We start from the raw sequence: 19,432 nt of genomic DNA, 5'->3' as shown, positions 1-19,432 counted from the left end.
CTGACAATCAGCTACTACTCAATTACTAACTTTCCTTAGCTCAAAAATGCCAGTGAGGCTATTTTAACTTCTTCATTTTTGCTGCAGGCCTAAATCTACTGCTGTGCGACACTGCAAAGTTTGACATTAATCCAATACCAAGTAAATACAGGGGCAGTATTGCTGATACCAATACTGATACAGATAGTTTTAACTTACGAAGGCAGTTTATAGAGGAGCTTGTCATGACTTGTGACATGACTCACTGTTCATTTGCAATTCCTGAACACATTTTAATGATCATTTTTTAATATTACACAATAATTAGTTAACACAACAAAACACACCTTTTAGCTTTTCATATAATTTTCTCTGTGATGTAAATGTATCTGTCTCCAAAACACTTTGGATCAACTTCTTTCGTTTAAGTGTGTTACAGGCTATACAGAAAATAGACATAACAGTAAACACAAAAAGACATTTCTCAAAGTGAAAGTTTGAGGTTCTTCTTTTTCATTCCTAAAAAGAAAATTAATTTAAACAATTACACAGGCTACATACATTACTGAATTTAAATGACAGAAACAATGTATTGATTCTGTCAATATCAATCTGGTATCGATAATATTGATATTTTGATAGCATTCACTTGTGACTAAATCCACTACAGAGGTAAAATTATTGTTAATTAGACCGTTACATCAGGCAAAACGTTAACAGGTTGTAAATGAACCAATTTAAGAAGCTATGGACACAAATTTAAGTGATACTATTATTTTGGGTCCTTTAAAAAAAAATATTTTTTAAGCTTTCATACAACACAAGCTAAATACTGTCTATTTGTCAAAAGTGACTAAAAACAAAACAAAACAAAACAAAAAAACAAAAAAACAGTGAAGATGGAACAGTTTGGGGTTTTTGTAGTTGTAGTAGGCTCTTGAGTTTAAACTGTTGTAACTGTAGAGGTGGAGGATTTGATCTAAATATCGATAGTGTCAATACCAGCGTTGGTACTGGTATCGGACAGGATCAATACTTACTTAGGATCGATACTTAGCTTCTAGGAAGTTTCTAGGAAGTTCAGTATGTAGCTCACTGAATTGAGCATGAGAAAAGTCCAAAACTTTTTGTGTTGACTGTTCTATCTAATTTATTTATAGCCTATAACACACTTAAACAAAAGAAGTTGAGCCAAAGTGCTTTAGAGACAGACACGTTTACATTCCAGGGAGAAAAAAAGAAATATTTCAAAATACATAAAAAAAAACCCTGAAAAGCCTCTTGTCTTAAGTCGTGGTCATTAAAATGTGTTCAGAACTTGTGACGATTCATGTCATAAATCCTGACGCACTATAAGCTGCCTTTTTACGGTATCGGTATTGGCAATGGTGTCTGTGACACCGGCCCTGTATTTATTTGGCATCAGCACCGAGTTTTGCAGTATCGCATACCACCAGTTATCAAGTGTGCACTTGCAGTCTCATCCACCGTGCTTTTTATTCACCACCACTCACCTGCACTGCCCCAGCACTAAACAAGCCCACGCCTGCAGGCAGCCGCGTCGCCTCCAGTGAACCGCCTGGCGCGCTAAAGCCCTCCTACCCGGTAGCCAGATAGGTTTGGCTTTAACACGGAAGTTTCAGTTCCGCTCAGTCCAGTTGTTCAAAACTGAGAAGGGACTAAACACACTGCTGCTTCTCTCTCACCACCAAACCCGGCTCCACACAGCAAGGTGAGTTCTGCGCGGCACATCTCGCCAGTTTTCTTAGTAACAATTCAGAGAAAGTTACGCTCGCTATTTTACAGCTTCATGTTTCCGTTACAAAGCATTTCCAAGAAGAATAACCGTATTTAAATTTTCAGTCCTGCAAACGGAGTTACGAATTTGTTTTACCCAGTTTGCGTGAGAACGGTTTCAAGCAGGCTAAAAGTCCATGTGGAAATATTCACCATTATATTAAACATGTGCTTTATTGTGTCTGAGAGCTGCTAAGAGACTTTTGGTTCGGCTTCATTTCGCTTCTCTTACCTCTTTCAGAGGGGACACATGGGTGCAAACAACCGTTGCTGTTACTACTAGTGCACTCATCGCGCACTGTGAGGCAGCACGCTAAATTAAAAGGGTGCATGTTGAAAAGTTGCATGTTTGATAAGAAGTAGCTTTTAATTTTGACATTGTCATTTATTTATGCAAAATGCAATCATTTGAGTATGATCAATTTCATGTGATCACCATTGCCTGGGTGTGACAATGCAAACATACTCCACTTAAGTGAGTCAACATATCTTGCAGTAACTGCACAGGACACGCGTTTGACGTGCAGACCGTTTAAAGTTTCCTTCTTCAGACCGCGTTACCTGGAGATCACATGTAGGAAACCGGACTTGACACAGCTGTAGTTTGACATGCTGGGAAAGCAGTTTGTGAATGCTATTTACATTCAATGTGTGTGATTCGTAACTGAGACGGCTTTCCTACCATGAATGGAATTTTCATTTTGAGCTTTTTATTTTGAAGCCTGTGTCATGTTTTGTTTTTTTTCTTTTTAAATCTTGCTACAAGCAGGAACTGATGTTTGGAGTTACATATAGATCGAAATGTAAGTCAAAGTGTGATTTGACTCACAGGTTTTGTGAGGCCACATGTGCAGTAACATACAAGTTTTACTGTTTAATGCAGGGGTGTCAAACTCAAATACACAGTGGGCCAAAATTCAAAACTGGAACAAAGTCGCAGGCTAACATTAATATTTATTGGAAAAAAAATCTTCCTCTAGATATAAGAATGAATCTTTTCTTATGGACTCAAACAAGTTTTGCTGAAAAACTGAATATGGAACAAGCAAAGCTTAATACTAAACAATATATATATTAGCTGTATAATACCAGTAGGCCAGCTCTAATAGTAACTTGGTATGGCTTTGCGGGCCAAATGTAATTAGGCTGCGGGCCAAATTTGGCCCGCCTGCCAGAGTTTGACACCTATGGTTTAATGTAAATCCAGGAACTTTTGAGTTCAGACTGTGTGGTTAAGATCCAGGAAGTTAAATGACATCTAAGTACATACAATTGCCTGAGCCATAACTTGATAGCGTGATTGTGCTGAAATGTTTATCAGAAGAAAGCAGCATTGTGAGAGGAACTTGAATGATTTAAAAAAAAAAAAAAGGCTCAAATTCATCCCTTAACCAGTTTAGAGAAGGTTTGACGTTAGTCTTGTTAATATTTTCTCATTCCCAACTCAATTGCTTTTCTATGAAGACATTAAAAGGTGTGTCTGCTCATGTCTATGCATGATATCACTGCAGATTGCAAAACAAGCAGCAACATGAGATGAGCGTAATGTTTGTTCTCTCCATATTAGGTAATGTGTGACTTCAGTCAGCGTGAACCAGTTTTGCAGTATTTTTGCTTTCTTGAGACTCCTGAAAACTCACACTGAACGAATAAGTTAAACAACTGAGAAACTTCAGGCCTGCGTGTGTGCATGTGTGTTGCCAAGACATCATTTTCTGGGTCAAAGATCTTCCCGTTGCACAGACGGTATTTGTTTGTTGTGTCCTGTCACTATCAATAAAACAATTTCTTTGTCAGCGTTGGAGGTTTAGCGGAGTGAACTCAAGTGGGATAGTAAACAAAGCTTCTGGCAGTGTCAAAGGTGTGGTTGAGTTCCTTATTTTGAGGTTAGGAAGTTAGACGCTTTCATGTTCTTGTTTTTGGAGCCCTGTTGGTTTGTGTAGCTCTGCTGTGTTACAATAAATTGTTAAAGAATAAGACAAACATTTGTATTTGTGCTGAAAGAATGATTTATTAAAATATTTATCAAATATGTTTAACATGTGACGCTGTACTTTGACGAGCTGAATTGGGTGAATGCAGTTTATGGAGTTTATATTTAGGAAGGGATTTTTCATTTTAGCCAAAAATACACTTCCTGGCTCACAACTCAGCCTTAGGTCACCCTGAGCAGGCAGACAGCTGTTTTCAATCAGTTTGAGTTTTAATATAGACTTGCATATTTTTCCTGGTGATTAGTTTGGTTTGATAATATTATTATTATGTTCTACAAATAACAGAGCTATGGCCACACACACACACACACACATATATATATATATATATATATATATATATATATATATATATATATATTATATTATATTATATTATATTATATTATATTATATTATATTATATAGTTGCCACTACAGCAATGACTATGAGTATGTTTTTAATAAGTTCACCAAGTTGACCGTCAGTGTTTTTCATTGTCATATAAAAATGTAGCCTAATGTTTTGTAAAAACACAACCCAGTCATATATTTTAGAAGAAAAATTACATTTAGAACGGCGTTAAAAGAGGTTAAAATGCCATTTTTTCTTTCAAGTCACCCTGTTTACCTCATGGAGGTTTTGTGACAGCTTGCCTTGCCTGTCCTAAATACTGCATACTACTGCTGTGTGTGTGCTTTGTGCTATTCGGGTGTTCACCTTCTCCATATCACTTTCACACATGATTTTAAGGCTCCCAACAGTCTTTTGTGTCCTCTTCTTTTAAGAGCTCATTTCCCTCTGGGCGTGATGATGAGATGATGTGCGCAGGCCAACACTCTGATCTGATTTATGTCTAGTACAACTAACCAGGTGACGGGTTCTAACAGGTGCTGCTTTGTCCCTTAGGGAACTTGTAATGGTAGCATGAATTATGACACCAAAAAGGCATAGCTGTGGGATGACAAGGCATTATTATTCATGAAATACCCATTGGGAAAAAATGCAAAAAATGTGTGAATATTTTTTTTTATGCCTCTTTTTCACGCCAGGCAATGAAATTGTACACAGTACGAGTTACATTCTCTGATGTGTTTCAGCTGCCAGGTTATGTCCTTAAAGGGAAATCTTCTCCATGAAAACCAGTAATAAAAGAGAAAGTTATTCAAGTACAAAGACTGGTTACTGATCTCGTGTCAGACCTTTAGTTAGTTAGAAAACTGCAGCTTTTTGGTTTTTAGATGTTTTTGAAGTTATTTGCTAAAAAATGTGCTTCCATATTTCATTTTCTTGTAATTAAAACATACAGTGTGTGACATATAATGGTTTTGGGTTAGGCTTTGATGCCATATTTTTGTGTCAGCCTGTTGGCTCAGGTAGAGATTAAATGTTTCTTACATGATTTGTGGTTTTTCAGACTTGCCCGATCTGACCGGCACAGTGACAGATTCACTGCTGTTGACAGAAGAGTCGCAGTGATTTTGACGCACGCACGCACGCACGCACGCACCCACGCGCGCTAGAAAAGCATATTTTGCAAACATCCCAGTTTCCTCAATAATCAGTCTAATGAATTTTATGAAGCGCTAAATCGTAACATGTCACTGGATTTAACCTCAGTTTCACTTCCAATAAATGTTTGCTGCTTCAGTCTTTTAGGGGAAAAGGAATGCATGACAGGCACAGCTTAAACCAGTGAAACTTAATAGTGCGTGAACTACATTATTTGCACCAAGTAAGTTTTGCTCAATTAAGTTCTACTTTCTTACTAATTTCCATGTACATAATTCACATAAATAGCGTATTTGTCCCAAAAGGTGATGTAGGTGGTGTCTCATTTAGCCAAAAAGGATGGCGGTGCGAAAAAGAAAATCAAACTGTTGCCAGTGAATTGAAGCTGATCTCTAACAAGTCTCTGGCAGTGCAGGGTATGCCTTTTCTTAACTCCCTTCGCAGGCTTAGTACACTCATTCTGTTACACACCACACTTGGGATTAAAACAAGTTGTTAGCAAGATGTGAATGCAGATGGGGCATTTCATCCCTCATCTGTCGATCCTTACAGCCCTAAACCCCAGGAATGAAAAATGTGACCAGTCTTTCTATTAGAAAAAGAGTGGTGCATTTATAAAAATGCTTCTTTGTTGGATCATGTGTAGAGGAAAGTGTGATTATAATATAACATATTAGCCCCAAAGTGAAGCTTCAGAATATTGATTTGAGATTGATATGTGTTGTTCTGTTTCTAGGTACATCATGAACACCAACTACAATGTCACCCTGGATGGCCCCGCCCCTTGGGGCTTCAGACTGCAGGGAGGGAAGGACTTCTGTCTTCCCCTCACCATCTCACGGGTGAGTGGGACACACACACACACACAAGTTATGCATGCTTCACTTCATGACAGTCACTTCAGAGGAATGCTGGTCATTCCTATTATGCCATTTGCCTTGTCACTGACAAAAGTGCGTGTGTCATTTGTCTCGTATGTGACACTCAGTGCTGCATTTAGACACTTTTGTTAACACTTCATGCCCCTGTCACTCTATCTCCACTGACCTTAACATGCGTCACAGCAAGGCCATGCCTATTGTGAAAATAATGTGACGTGACATTATTTTCACAACATTTGTCAATTGGAAAAAGTCCCTTGAACCTCACGTGGTTGCTCTGGAAAGATTTGGGGGACGCGGCGTATAGGTGTTAACGGCTGATGAGCGATAGTGCTAAGTGTGCTGACCTTTGCTGACCGTGTGCTGTGGAAGCATAAGAACCTGTCTTCAAATGTCTTAACTGAGTGAAACTCTAGAAAGCCACAATGGATCTGTAATAACTATTTAGGACTTGAAGTCACATAAATTCAGAAGTTGAGTGGCCGTATTCTTTCAAGTCCTGAGGCTGATGGATGGCCCGCTGTTTAAAAAGTATGATTGTTTATGAGGTCTGGGCCTCAGCCTACACACAGACATACTGTTTAGGTACACAGTGTGAGAGGATTGTGTGCAAATTGCTGTGGTTGCTGCAAAAATTAAAGGAAGCCTTCAGTGCAGCTCACTGTTTGCAAAGTCAGAATCTATTTCTTCCCAAGGACATCTGAGTTGTCTTTATTATAGTAGCCTTTCCTGTTGTAAAGTAGGATTATAAGGAAGCAACTTGTCCTCTGTGTTTTGAGTGCAGCTGTGCTTCTGTGGGCAGTATCATTTAGTTCCCACTATATCCTGTTTTGAAACTGTAATCTCAACTCTATGACAAAGGTCAGTCACTTTGTTTATTTGTTAGTGGCAGGATCAGTTACAGAACTTTGAATATCATGTGAGGAGAGAAATGACTTTTCTTCTGTGTTTGACAATGTAACTCTGAGAGCATTTAAAAGGCCAGCATAGCTTCCCCGTCTATTTTTAGGTTTTGCAGCTATGATAACAGCGGCATGCAGGACATAACGGCGTGGTTGTCAGCAAACCTTCTTGTCATCACATCTTATAGTACAAAATGCATCCACACAAAGGCATTTTTCTGTCTATCCAGATCACTTTGAGCACCTATATACTTTATGACAATTCGAAATTGACTTTATAAGTCTGCACAGCTATATATGCCCTCATATCTAGCTATAGCTGCTGTATAAGAAACAAAGTCATACAGGTGAGCTTTGGTGGGGGTGGGGGGGGAGGTCAACAGAAGCTTTCTGTTGAGTCATTTGTGGTTTGGAGCGTGTCATAGTACTGCTAAACCAGGAACCACAACTCTTATAATTATCCTTATTGCTGTTTTAGAGGAGCGGTGCTTCAAAGGATAGTTGCAGATTTCTGTCAGAATCTGCGGATTATACAGTACAAATAAAATGTTCACGTTTCTCCAACGTTGTCTTCCCAACAGTTTCACTGACATCTACGCTGGATGGCCAGGAAGCGTTTACGATGTCTTCTCGGGCGCTTCTCCGGCGCTGATAATTGGCGTCTGTCTTGTGTCAGTGACGTAAAAGACGGATTTAATGCGACTTGACCATTCAAACAGCAGTCGCTTTCTAAAACATCGGATATGTATCGGATTCAGTACCACATACAAAAGTGACCCAGATTGGATTTGAAAATATCGGATTTGTGCCGTTCACGCTGTCATACCATGATCGGATATGGGTCGCATAGGGTAAAAAAAAAAATCGGATTTGATGCGCTTTTGCCTGCAGTGTGAACGTAGTGTCATTCCTGTGACACATTTTTGTCCCACCACATGACCAGTGAATGGCTTAGATTCTTTTTTTGTTATTTTTAAGGCACGAGGAATAAGCTTAATCCTTTTCTTTGATTATCTTAGTCAGAATCTTGTGGTCACAAATGGCACTGCCTATAAATGATTGTGTGTAGTAGAGCGGTATGCCATCCGTAAAATTGTCAGAGCTATCAGCCGCATCTGGTTTCTAGGTTAGTAAAGGTCACTGTTAAGTTGGTAGGCAGTACATATGTGGAAACATCTGCCAACAGTTTAATCATTACTTCAGTTCCTTCATTAGATGAGTGATGAGAAAATTGCGTTGACCTTGAGCTCATTTTAAGGTTCATTACAGATCCACAATGTTAAACAGACTTAATTTGGAGTGAGACTTACTTTGTTGACATCACATAAAAGCGTGCATGTATTTTTGCTTAAATGGATGAGATTGCTGTGGAATAATGATGTAATCACTTTACATATGTTTACCATATGCACATAATTCAAAGATTATACAAAGAAAATGAGGGTGGTCACAAGAACACAGCAGCCGTTTGTTCCGATGCCTTTTTAAAATTTTGCTCTTTGAATGAGTGTTGAAAAGATATATGCTCTACATGAACATTTTCTATTTTTGAAAAAAAGGCAGGATTGATGTGCGCCTCAGATGTGTTAGAAAAATTTGAGTGAGTGGATATGTAATTGTTCACGTAACCTTCCAACAAGGCTGCGCACTGTGAAGAGTGGATCTCTTAATACTGTATGGCTGATTTATGGAGCAGGGATCCAATTGTGCATATTACTTGTGTGCGTGTCTCTGTTTCTGTTTCTCCATCCATGGCAATCTGTGTTTGTTCACTTTTTAGGCATATCTTCAAAAGACAGAAGAAAAGTGCAATTATATCATTACAGTCTAAATGTAATTGTCATTTGTCATTGCTTTATTCTTTGCTTCCAAGGACCCAGACTTTCTTGTAATTTTTTTTCAAAGTAGTCTTGATCAATAGTTCTTCAGGCTTTCTGAAGCTTTTTCAAAGGTTTCCTTTGGACATTGGCTGCTTTTTCACCCATTTTCAGTTCAGTCCTTGTATCTAAACATTTTTAGAGGAATATTTGGGGTTTTTTCCCCAATTTGTTGAACCACTTAACACTGTCCTATGGAGTGAGGAGTGAATTAATCTTGTGTCTACATATAACAACTTGACAGTGCATTTTAAATTGTATCTTTGGGTACTTTATTGCTAGCATCCAGATCATCGGTGTATATACGAAGAGATCTGGAGAGAGGTACAACAGTTAGTGTCTACAGCCATCTGTAAACACAGTGGAAGTACACATTTTGATCCACAGTGTAATACCATCTGGAAAACATTTGATTGGCAATGGCTTCATTCTTCAGAACGACAATGATCCCAAACACACTACCAGTGCAGTGAAAGCATACCTGGATAGACAAACTCACAGTGGAACACTATCAGTCATTGACTGGCTTCCCCAGTGTGGGATCATCCTGACAGAGATCAGAACCTAAGGTAGCCAATATCCAAAGAAGAGCTTTGAATGTCCTTCAAGAAGCCTGGAGAACTGTTCCTGAAGCCTGCTTAAAGACATGACAAGAAAGCTTGACTAAGTGAGTTCAGGCTGTGTTGAAGAATATATGACTTTCAAGCTTATTAGAACAATCTCAAATTTCTGCCTCTTATTGTATATCCATGTATGTTTATGTGTGTTTCAATACATTGCTGCACTTATTTCTCACTTTCCTAACAGAATATAAAAAACAGGAAGGGCGACTCAAGACTTTTGCACAGAACTGTAATTCTGTTACGCATGTCTGGATCTATCATGCCTGCTTGCTGGGTCATTTGAGGGTCACCACAATGATTCCCCCCCCCCCCCCCCCCCCCCCGACCCCTCACTTCCTCCTCTTGTTTTTTGTTATTGTTGTTTTAGTGGGTTGTGATGCTTTAAGGGAAAATAATAGAAACTCATTTTGGCCCTGTGTTTACTTTGAGCATTTCCACCCCAGCCAAGAGTACGTGTATTGTCAAGCACCACTGGCATATCACATTTTTGGTTTTTTTTTTGCTATTTTGACACTGAAAGGAGAAGAATCTGATGGCGTAGTATATCTGGGCAAAAACATCAACAACACAGTAGGTACATTTTACAGTTTGTGCATTCACGTTAGGGAGGGGAAGTTTTCTTATGGTATGATAATACTGTTCATGTATTAATAGAAAACTCCCCACCGAGTAATAAATGAACGTTCGTGTTTTGAGTGTTCAGTAAGAAACTGTGAAACTATTGCCTTTTTTGCAAGTATTGTGAATATTTTTGGTTTCCAGCACCCTTCACTGCGCTCTTTAATTTAACTTTAAACATGTTCTTCACTCACCAAACATTCCTCTTCACAAACATTTTTCTTAGCCACTTTAAAAATCCAGTGTTTCAAAGGCTAACCAAAACTGCAGTTTAACTGCATCATACTTGTCACACCGCTATAAAACATTGTGAAATGGTGAGGATAAGCTCCAGTGACAAAGAGCTGCTTAAAATGTTTTCTCTGGAATCAAAAGAAGAAACATTTCTCAACTAAAATGCAGGTGGTTCAGAAAAGACACTTATTTGAGGGTGTTGTATTATTTTTGGCCACATAAGGATCAACTTTAGATATTGTTCTCAAAATGTTCATGTGAACTTGTCATGGCAAATTTACAGCAACTGTTGAAGTCCAAGTAACAGGAAAAAAAACCCAATTCTCCTGGTTGCATACTATGCAACCAGGAGAATTGGGTTTTTCGTTATTGCTACACAGTATTTGAATCTTGTTAAGCTCTTTGGATAAAGGATATTCTTGCTGTTTGACTATAAGCCATAATTTATGGCCCAGGCCCAGAAAACATAAAAGCAAGCATTTCAGGAAACCATTGAGACCGATAGCTTGTGGCCTTTGTTGCAAAGCACTAAACATTGTTTTGCATTTTTTTCCTTGTATAAAATCTCTTGAGCTTTGTTACATAGAAACTAAAATGTAGAAAGCAATTAAATCTACCCAATATCGCTCAGTATCATGATGAATACATGAACATAAATGCTACAAAGTACTTTTAACATTATGTGCTATATGCTGTCCACAGCACGGTGTTGGCAGCACGGTGGCACGGTGGTTAGCACTGTTGCCGCACAGCAAGAAGGTCCTGAGTTCAATTCCACCATCAGGCCGGGGTCTTTCTGTGTGGAGTTTGCATGTTCTCCCCGTGTTTGCGTGGGTTCCCTCCGGGTACTCCGGCTTCCTCCCATGTCCAAAGACATGCAGCTTGTGGGGATAGGTTAATTGGATAATCCAAATTGCCACTAGGTGTGAATGTGTGAGTGAATGTGAGTGCGACTGGTTGTCTGTCCCTGTGTGTTGGCCCTGCGACAGACTGGCGACCTGTCCAGGGTGTACCCCGCCTCTCGCCCTATGACAGCTGGGATAGGCTCCAGCGCCCCCCGCGACCCTGAAAAGGATAAGCGGAAGTGAATGGATGGATGGATGGATGCTGTTGGGTTTTCTGTCAGTCCTATTCTAGTGAATGTGAAATCTCTACAATGCCTTGGGGGAATTTCTTCATATTTGGAACTAGTTTCTACTTGAACTTGAAGTTAAATCAGAATTTCGCAGTCAAGCCATTTTTCTTGGCCGTCCTTGAAACCTTTATACACTAAAATGCTGAACAGTAAACTGGTAACGTTTTAAAAAGCCCAAGCTTAACTTGCAGTGTGGTATTATAGCTCATGCAAAACCACATTTCCTGCCATTACTCAATGTTATGATTCAGCAACAGAGAAGCAGATTGTGACCATTTTTCACATTTATTTGGATACTTAATGGGTGACACGAGTCTTTGGTCCCCACATATATACATATAACTGCAAGGTCTTAATTCTGGTTTAAACAGTCTTTCAATATGTGCCTGTTCAGGTTACATATGGGTTTGTTGGAAACCGTTATTTGTAGTATGTGTTTGATCTCTCCGGTGTCTGTCTTGAGTTGTATTGCAAGCATCTGCTTCCAGTCTCCCTAACGTTACATGGCAAAGCTATAAAGGATAACTAAGCTGTCACTTGATTTTGATTTAGATCACTCACACTTTTTTGGATAAAGTATATTTAAAAGTAAATCTACTTCTTTGATTTGACTTGCCAGTTTCCATGAACTAGAATAAGCACATATGCAATAAATGTATTGAAATGTTAGGTGACTACACATTTTTTATTTTAATTTTATTTATTTATTTATTTTTTGCCAATTCTGCCATTAATGCGTTAATGTAGCAGAGCAGTAGGTAAACACTGAAAATGACCGTGCCACTTAGTTCAATAAAAGTCCAAAAAAATCCCATTTTTATTAATTCATGTAAGAGTTGCACAAATCATAGATAAAGGTAGAAACGGGCACTTGGCTTAATCCTCACCATGTCTAAAAGCCTTTTCATATCATCTGGCTCAGCAGTGTTAGTCAGCCGGGTTTGTTTTTGACCTGACTGGAGAGCATTCAGTATTCAGTGCAGGGTTGGTACTGCTTTGTGTGTTTTGTTTGCGTTGCCATGGCAATTTGACTAAGACCTCCTTGTAGGTCTGCTTGGCATCTCGTGCTTTCTAGCAGCCAGACTGATGCAGAGTGAGACCGGGGTCAAACCATGACAACCGCTTTCTACCTCTGTTCAAGTGCCCTTAATTGGGATGTTTGGCTTAAAGGAGAAAGAGTAGCTACAATGTGGTCCCCTCCCAATGTATGCTTCCTCTCCAATGATGCATACTCTTCCGCTTTACTGTTTGAACAGTTTGCGCAAGGTGTTGCAGGTGTGCCATCTTAAAGATGACGTCTTGACAATGAGCTGTACTGTACGTGCTAGTACAGCAGGTTGCTGCACACTGTGCTGTCAAATAGAAGAGACTGTGCGGTAAATATTTACCTTTTGGTGAGCTTTAAAAGTTAATTTTTCATGTGGAATTGTTTTGTATCACTCCTATGAACTGTTAACCTTAGGGCTGTATTGTATTTTTGGCATCTTTTCAAATAAAATCTCAAACATGTATTTAGGCTCTTTAAGGTTTTCTATTTGGTGTTCCCAAATCTACAGAAGGAGGTCGACACACTGTATTATTTGCAGGAAAGAATAACACAGGAGTTTGAAAGCATGCTAGTCTAAGGCCACTTTAATAGTAGGTACCAGTGAGAGGAGGTCAGTTTGCTTTATCATGTGCGTTTGTGATGGTATAATTTTAGGTCTCGGTCTTTTTCCATATAAGGTACTCTATCTTACACTATCCTATACAGACGTGACATTCATCTCGCATGCCTGCCAGCTCTTACCACAAGACACTTCCTCCAACATGACTTCCCAGATGAAAAATGACCGCAACCTTCTTCCTTACTCCATAATTTCCTTAAAGCCAGGAAACTAGACACTGACCAGCCAGGAGGATGATTGCTAACCCCATAAAATTGGAGTGTGATCTTAAATGTGTTGTATTACCATAAACACACCCAGTTTAATCAATTTATAATTGACAGAAGAAGTGTCTTCCTCTTCTTCTAGGAAGAGTTTTGCCTGAACTTAAGAAAAAAAAAAGTTGGTGTAACAATAAAATCATAAATCAGTGGTATAAAAATACAGCATTGAGTTTAGTAAAGAATCCAAGAGTATTAAGACATTTGGCACAGACTCCAGAGAAGGAACGCATGTGTTATAAATTTAGCTGTAAAAACAGAATCTCTTTTTTTTCCCCACCAAAATAAATCTTATAAATGTGTTTTCTTTGTCTTTGTTTACATATCACTATATTAAGGATACATTAATAATTGAGTGCACATTTAATTCTTCACACATGAAACTTTTTCCCTTTTTTCTTTGTGTCTCTATTTGATTATGACTTTACAATAGATGAAGACACATGGAAGCAATGGACATTTTGGAAACAGTGTTACGTTTTCTTGACTTCTGTTCCACTTGTGAGGTTTCGTAGGTGTCCTTTTTTTTGGTTTGTTTGAATATTGAGTTCTTAAAATGCTTTTTTGTACCAGGAATGAATTTGGCGATCCCTGCACAAATCTGCCATGTATTGGTGAATTTAACTGCAGGCAGGATGTAGTAGTGCTGGAGTTAGTACATGTTTAGTTGTAGTGTGGAACAACCAGTTATTATCAGTAAAATCACCAGTGTGGGAGGACCGCTGTAGCGCCACAGTCACACCATTATGCGGCTGGAATCCCATTCATGTAAACAAAGTTGGAAAAAGATGTCATTAATTTGGAAAGCACAAAATTTTTCTGATTTTTTTACTGCAAGTTATGCTGTGTGAAACCCTTTTGGATGATTTTATAGCAACATTTGAAAAGAGGTTTTTGATTCCACACATTATATAATATGGCCTGGATAATTGGATTTGACGACACTTTGCTAAAACATGTTGATCTTTTGAGAGAACTGGAGAAGCACAGCCAAAGTTCCTGTTCATTACTTATCTCCGTTCCATCACGAGTGTCTCAAGCCTCTCCATTTATATTTATAGACTACACATGCCAGGGATTCTTACTGTAACGCCTATTTGTTTCGTGGCCACATGAGAAAGACGGTGTTTGAGTGAAGGTTATCTCTCTGCTCTCTACAGACTAAAGCCCATCCAACAACGCATTTCTTTTCCTCAGAATATTACAAGAGCCTGTTTCTTCTTGTCTTGAGGTGCTGCATTTCTGAGAGCTTTCCATGTAAAGAGCAGTAGCAATCGCATCCTTACAAGGAGAGAACTTCCGATCTTGTTTTCCACCCTTTCTCTCTGCCTGACACTCACAGGCACAGGAAAAAAGAGACTCTGTTTAGTGGAGAGCCATGTCTCACGGATGTGTGCATTCACAACCCCTCAGCAGCTCTTTGCTGTTGGCCTCCGGAGCTGTGCAGCAGATTTAGACATAGCTGGCAGATGTCAGTAATCTCTGAACAGTGCTTACATCACTTTTATTGCCCCGAAGAGCTACAAGTTACTTTGCTGAAAGTAAATGTGTCACGGGAGACTCAGAGGCACACCTGCCATCGTTTACGGAGTCTGGTCTGTGTCATACACTTGAGTCAGTTGAAGCTATGATTGTGTTGTGGCTAGTGTAGTGAGCACTCTGCCTTTTGTTAGTCGTACTTAGCATGTGACAGCGCTATAGTTTTTCCTGGATGCTGGTATGGGTAGATCCATCTAAGCTGGGCATTTGACACTTCCTGCTATTGAACTTGTGGGAAACATGAGGAATGCACAGCTCCAGAGAAATGTGTCAGTCAATTCAAACCACTGTTGTCATTTCCTCATTCTTTCTGCCCCCCTCTTTCCCACTGTTTCCCCCTCCTTTTGTTACTATGAGAGCTCACACAATGGCACTTTCATTACGTTCAACTGGCTGCTTTTAGTGTTACTGATAACCTAAAGGTATTATCTAGCAGTGGCGAAAGTAAACACCTTGTTTGTCTTTTCCCCTTGTAAATCGGCTTTAAAATGATTAACTTAAAAGATAACTTGATGTTGAGAGATGAAAAACACGTGCATTTGGATACATGTAAATTTTATAGGTTAATACAGAGTTTTATGTACAAAGCTGGTACATTTCATTCAATAATCCACTGAATCGATCGACAAAATCCCTCCTTCAGGCTTCACACCCTCTTCGCTTGCATGTGCTGACACTTTCTGAGTTTTGCTCTTTCACAACATTAAGAGACATTGACAAGACCAGCACAGGATGAGTACGCAGAATCCCTTTTCTGCCTAAACGTGGCTATACAGGTTTTGAGTGTTAAGAGTGTGCTGAGTGATTGATGAAGTGTACTCGCCCTTCTAATCACTGATCAGTCACTGCACCAGTCATGTCATCATCATGTTTTTTTAATTTTTTTTTTTTTATGTTGATTCCAAAAAAGTCCAGCATGATAGCAAGGGATAGAAAACCTAATAAAACTCAATTTAAATAAAAATAAGTGGATACTACATAAACAGCAGTAGCTGTGTTACACAGCAGGTAAACACACTGATTGTGTGATGCACCCAAAATTTTAATGAATGGAAGGTTGAATCAAGCCAAGAAGTGGAACAAAATAAAATTAACTTCTACAAGAGAGAACACAATCTGTGCACCAGCACCTTTTACCATCACAATAACAAATTACACAAAAGGGAGAAAAAAAGCCTGGAGGGGCTCCAGGAATGCTTCTGGAAGTCCCTGCCTGACCAGGCGAGGACTCTTATTTTTATTTTTTAATGATTAAAATGAAAACTTTCAAACCATATGGTTTTGATTTGTGGTCATTTGTCATTTGGTCATGTGAGTCATCTTTGTGGGAATGTTTTGGCTTTTTTATGGGAAGATGGTTTTGGGTAGATTTAGAGTCCTCTCGCTGATGTTGTGATGTTGATGCTGTGAGGAGAATAAGATGACTATCTTATCTGACAACAATTACATAAGACAGGAAGTGGAAAGGAATTCACAATAGTTAGTGATTACAAGGGAAAAAATGAGCACAGTATACATGCATCATAATTACTGGTTAACATTCTTTCGCTCCTTCAACTACACAGAGGCAGAGTTGTTTGAACTTAAATGCTATGTGAATAGCATTAATTTGAGTCCATAATGATCATACTTTTCTTACTGGTATTTTTTTTCTGCGTCTTTGCAGCTGACTGATGGAGGCAAGGCCGTCAAAGCCAAGATGAGTGTTGGAGACATCATTCTGTCGATTAATGGGATTTCCACAGACAGCATGAATCACCTCGAGGCCCAGAACAAGATTAAGGCCTGCACAGGCAATCTCAGCCTCACTCTACAGAGGTAACTGCATGAAAATCACATCACTCACACATCTTGGGACTTCTTCAGGACAACCTATGAATTTCACTTACTTATGTGACTAGACAGACTTCCCTGGGACTCCTGTCAACATTTAGATTTTTATTAATATGCTGTTATAGCTGGTTTAACACAGCTTCAAAAGCACTATGAAGTGATTTTTCCTACTTGTGTGTATTGAAGCAAATTAAAAGTATTTTGACAAAAGTTATAGTAAATATTTTAAGGTACTTTTTGTAGGACAGAAAGGCTGACAACTGCAATAAGAAGCTTGATTTGTTATAACTTTACTTTATTTGTGCTTTATTTAATTAGACATTTTTATTATTTAAAGCAGATGAAGTCTTGCTGTGCTAATTAAAACAGTTCAGTGTTTTTGCACTGAGCTGCAGTAAAATCAGTGGAAATTGGTTTTATTGGCATAATATTTTATTATATTTTTTACATTTAATCATGTAAAAGCCTTATTTATAGTCAACTATAGCATATAATAAATCATTTTATAGACTAACTTGGCCTTGAATGCATTGGTATAAACATAAAATAATATACCTAAATAAAAAAAAAAAAAAAAAAAAAAAGACATTTCAAAGACATTTCAAAGACATATTTCCCTGCACAACACATGTTAATCATGCTCTGTTCTCATAGCTGACAACAAACAAGCCTAACTCTATGGGAAAACACCCATAAACACACATTTGGAGTAGAAATGTACTGATGTTTAGAGGAATAAACTTATAAATAGAGAAAAATGTGGATTTTCTGCCAAATGCTTGGCAACCATATCGCCACATCAGTGAGAAAAAGTGGCCTCTATCAGTTTCCTGACTGAACAGTCAAATTTGCTGTTTATCTTAATGGGAGCCATTCAGTTAATCTTCTGGAAGGGGAACAGAGTTGACCAGGGAAAGAATAGAATCCCAGGTTTTATGAAACTACTATGCTAATATAGAAGTGTAGGAACAGCATTAAAATCAATTTGAATTGTAGTAAATATCTCAATGTACTTATTGAACACGGAGAATTGCCTTTAAAATATACAATACAATTTATATTTATTGAGTATATTTATTGTAATGATCAAGATATTGGTAAATATATTAGATATCATCAGATATTTTTGTATCCAGTTTGTGATACAATAGGGAAGAAGAGGAGGGATTAAAATTAGCAATAGTGAAACTCGGTACTATTTTTATTGGCGAGTCTTTTGTTTGAATGAGGTGAAGTGGTGAATCTAACAGTGTATACGAATCCAGCGAAGAGCGACTTTACTGTCACATAAACAAAGAGAACCAAAGCAAGCACGCACACTTTCCAAACTATAAAATTTGTTGACAGAAAACTTAAGCCTGGTTTGCTTGTACTGTCATTCCAACACCACATCAAAGGAGAAAGGAGCCTCTGTGCTTTAATCGTGGGAAAACTGTCTGAAAATAACCCCGTCCTGCAGCTGTATGTAATCTAGTGCGGGTAATGGATGCGCAATGAAACATCAAACATTGCCATTTCAGAGTATACGTAAATTCACTCAATAAACAACAAAAGCCTTCTTGTTGCAAATATTACATTACTGCAGTATTTTGTTTATGGCTTCATTTTCATATGCTGCTCTGAAATTTTATTATTGCTTATCTTGTTGAGTGACAGAGTATTTGAAATACTCTGTGCTTAAATACATTATTTATAGTGTACAGGGTGCATTATATTGGTTTGTATAAAAACTCTTAAGAATACTACAGTACATAACCTGATTAGTACTTTTATGCTGCTGTTTTCTGAAATACTTCAAACCCAGTGTGCATAACTGATACTTGGTGTGAAGCTTTACCATCTCCAATTATGTGCTACGATTTGCTGAGTTTGCATGTTCTCTCCGTGTTTGCGTGGGTTCCCTCCGGGTACTCCGGCTTCCTCCCACCGTCCAAAGACATGCAGCTTGTGGGGATAGGTTAATTGGATAATCCAAATTGTCACTAGGTGTGAGTGTGCAAATGAATGTGAGTGTGAATGGTTGTCTGTCCCTATGTGTTAGCCCTGCAACAGACTGGCGACCTGTCCAGGGTGTACCCCGCCTCTCGCCCTATGACAGCTGGGATAGGCTCCAGCGCCCCCCGCGACCCTGAAAAAGGATAAGCGGAAGCGAATGGATGAATTTGCTGATAAGACTGTTTGTGCCATAGCAACATTACAAGACTACCAAGAGATGATTAATATGGCAGTTAAAAGATTCCTATATTATGTAGCTCTGAAGAATGTGAGCTATGAAAAACAGTTCACATAGAAGATATGTGACCATCCAAATAGCATCATTCATCTGACAACATTTAACGGTGCATTTTCTAGACGGCATATATGTATTGATTTTCTATCAGGAGTTTGATATGAAAGAATATTATGGTCATTAATATCAAAGTCTAAAAAAATGACACTTTAAGTACATTTAATTTTGCATGAAAAGTTAGTCTGACACGGTGACGCTGCATAGAAAATAGCTTAGTTTCTATTCTGGTAGGAGTGGTCTCTTCTAGGATGACAATGGCTCCCTTCATAAGACACCAGGTGTTACTGAAAGGTTCAGTGACTATGAAAATG

The 19,432-nt window shown here is 38.5% G+C and overlaps 1 protein-coding gene and 1 long non-coding RNA gene across 4 annotated transcripts in view; both read left to right on the top strand.

The window, feature by feature from the left end:
• The first annotated feature begins 1,504 nt into the window (after positions 1–1,504).
• The window catches only part of pdlim5b (PDZ and LIM domain 5b), a 39,021-nt gene continuing 21,093 nt past the window's right edge, over positions 1,505–19,432 (top strand). Inside the window, exons 1-3 of one of the 3 annotated variants that reach the window (XM_085168909.1) lie at positions 1,505–1,711; positions 5,999–6,104; positions 16,665–16,816. In XM_085168909.1, coding sequence (XP_085025035.1) covers positions 6,006–6,104; positions 16,665–16,816 — 251 coding nt within the window. In that variant the 5' untranslated portion in view covers positions 1,505–1,711; positions 5,999–6,005. The remainder of the gene's footprint in view (positions 1,712–5,998; positions 6,105–16,664; positions 16,817–19,432) is intronic. The other 2 variants (XM_085168910.1, XM_085168911.1) reach the window with 2 other exon arrangements.
• LOC146514287 (uncharacterized) lies at positions 6,111–16,158 on the top strand. The gene is made up of 2 exons (XR_014875431.1): positions 6,111–6,414; positions 6,451–16,158. It is a non-coding gene; the product is annotated as an uncharacterized LOC146514287 (long non-coding RNA).

The sequence above is a fragment of the Neolamprologus multifasciatus genome, chromosome 7 (assembly GCF_963576455.1).
Source record: "Neolamprologus multifasciatus chromosome 7, fNeoMul1.2, whole genome shotgun sequence".
NCBI lineage: Eukaryota > Metazoa > Chordata > Actinopteri > Cichliformes > Cichlidae > Neolamprologus > Neolamprologus multifasciatus.
The sequence above is the reverse complement of the archived record's forward strand: the minus strand, read 5'-3'. Positions and strand labels throughout refer to the sequence as shown.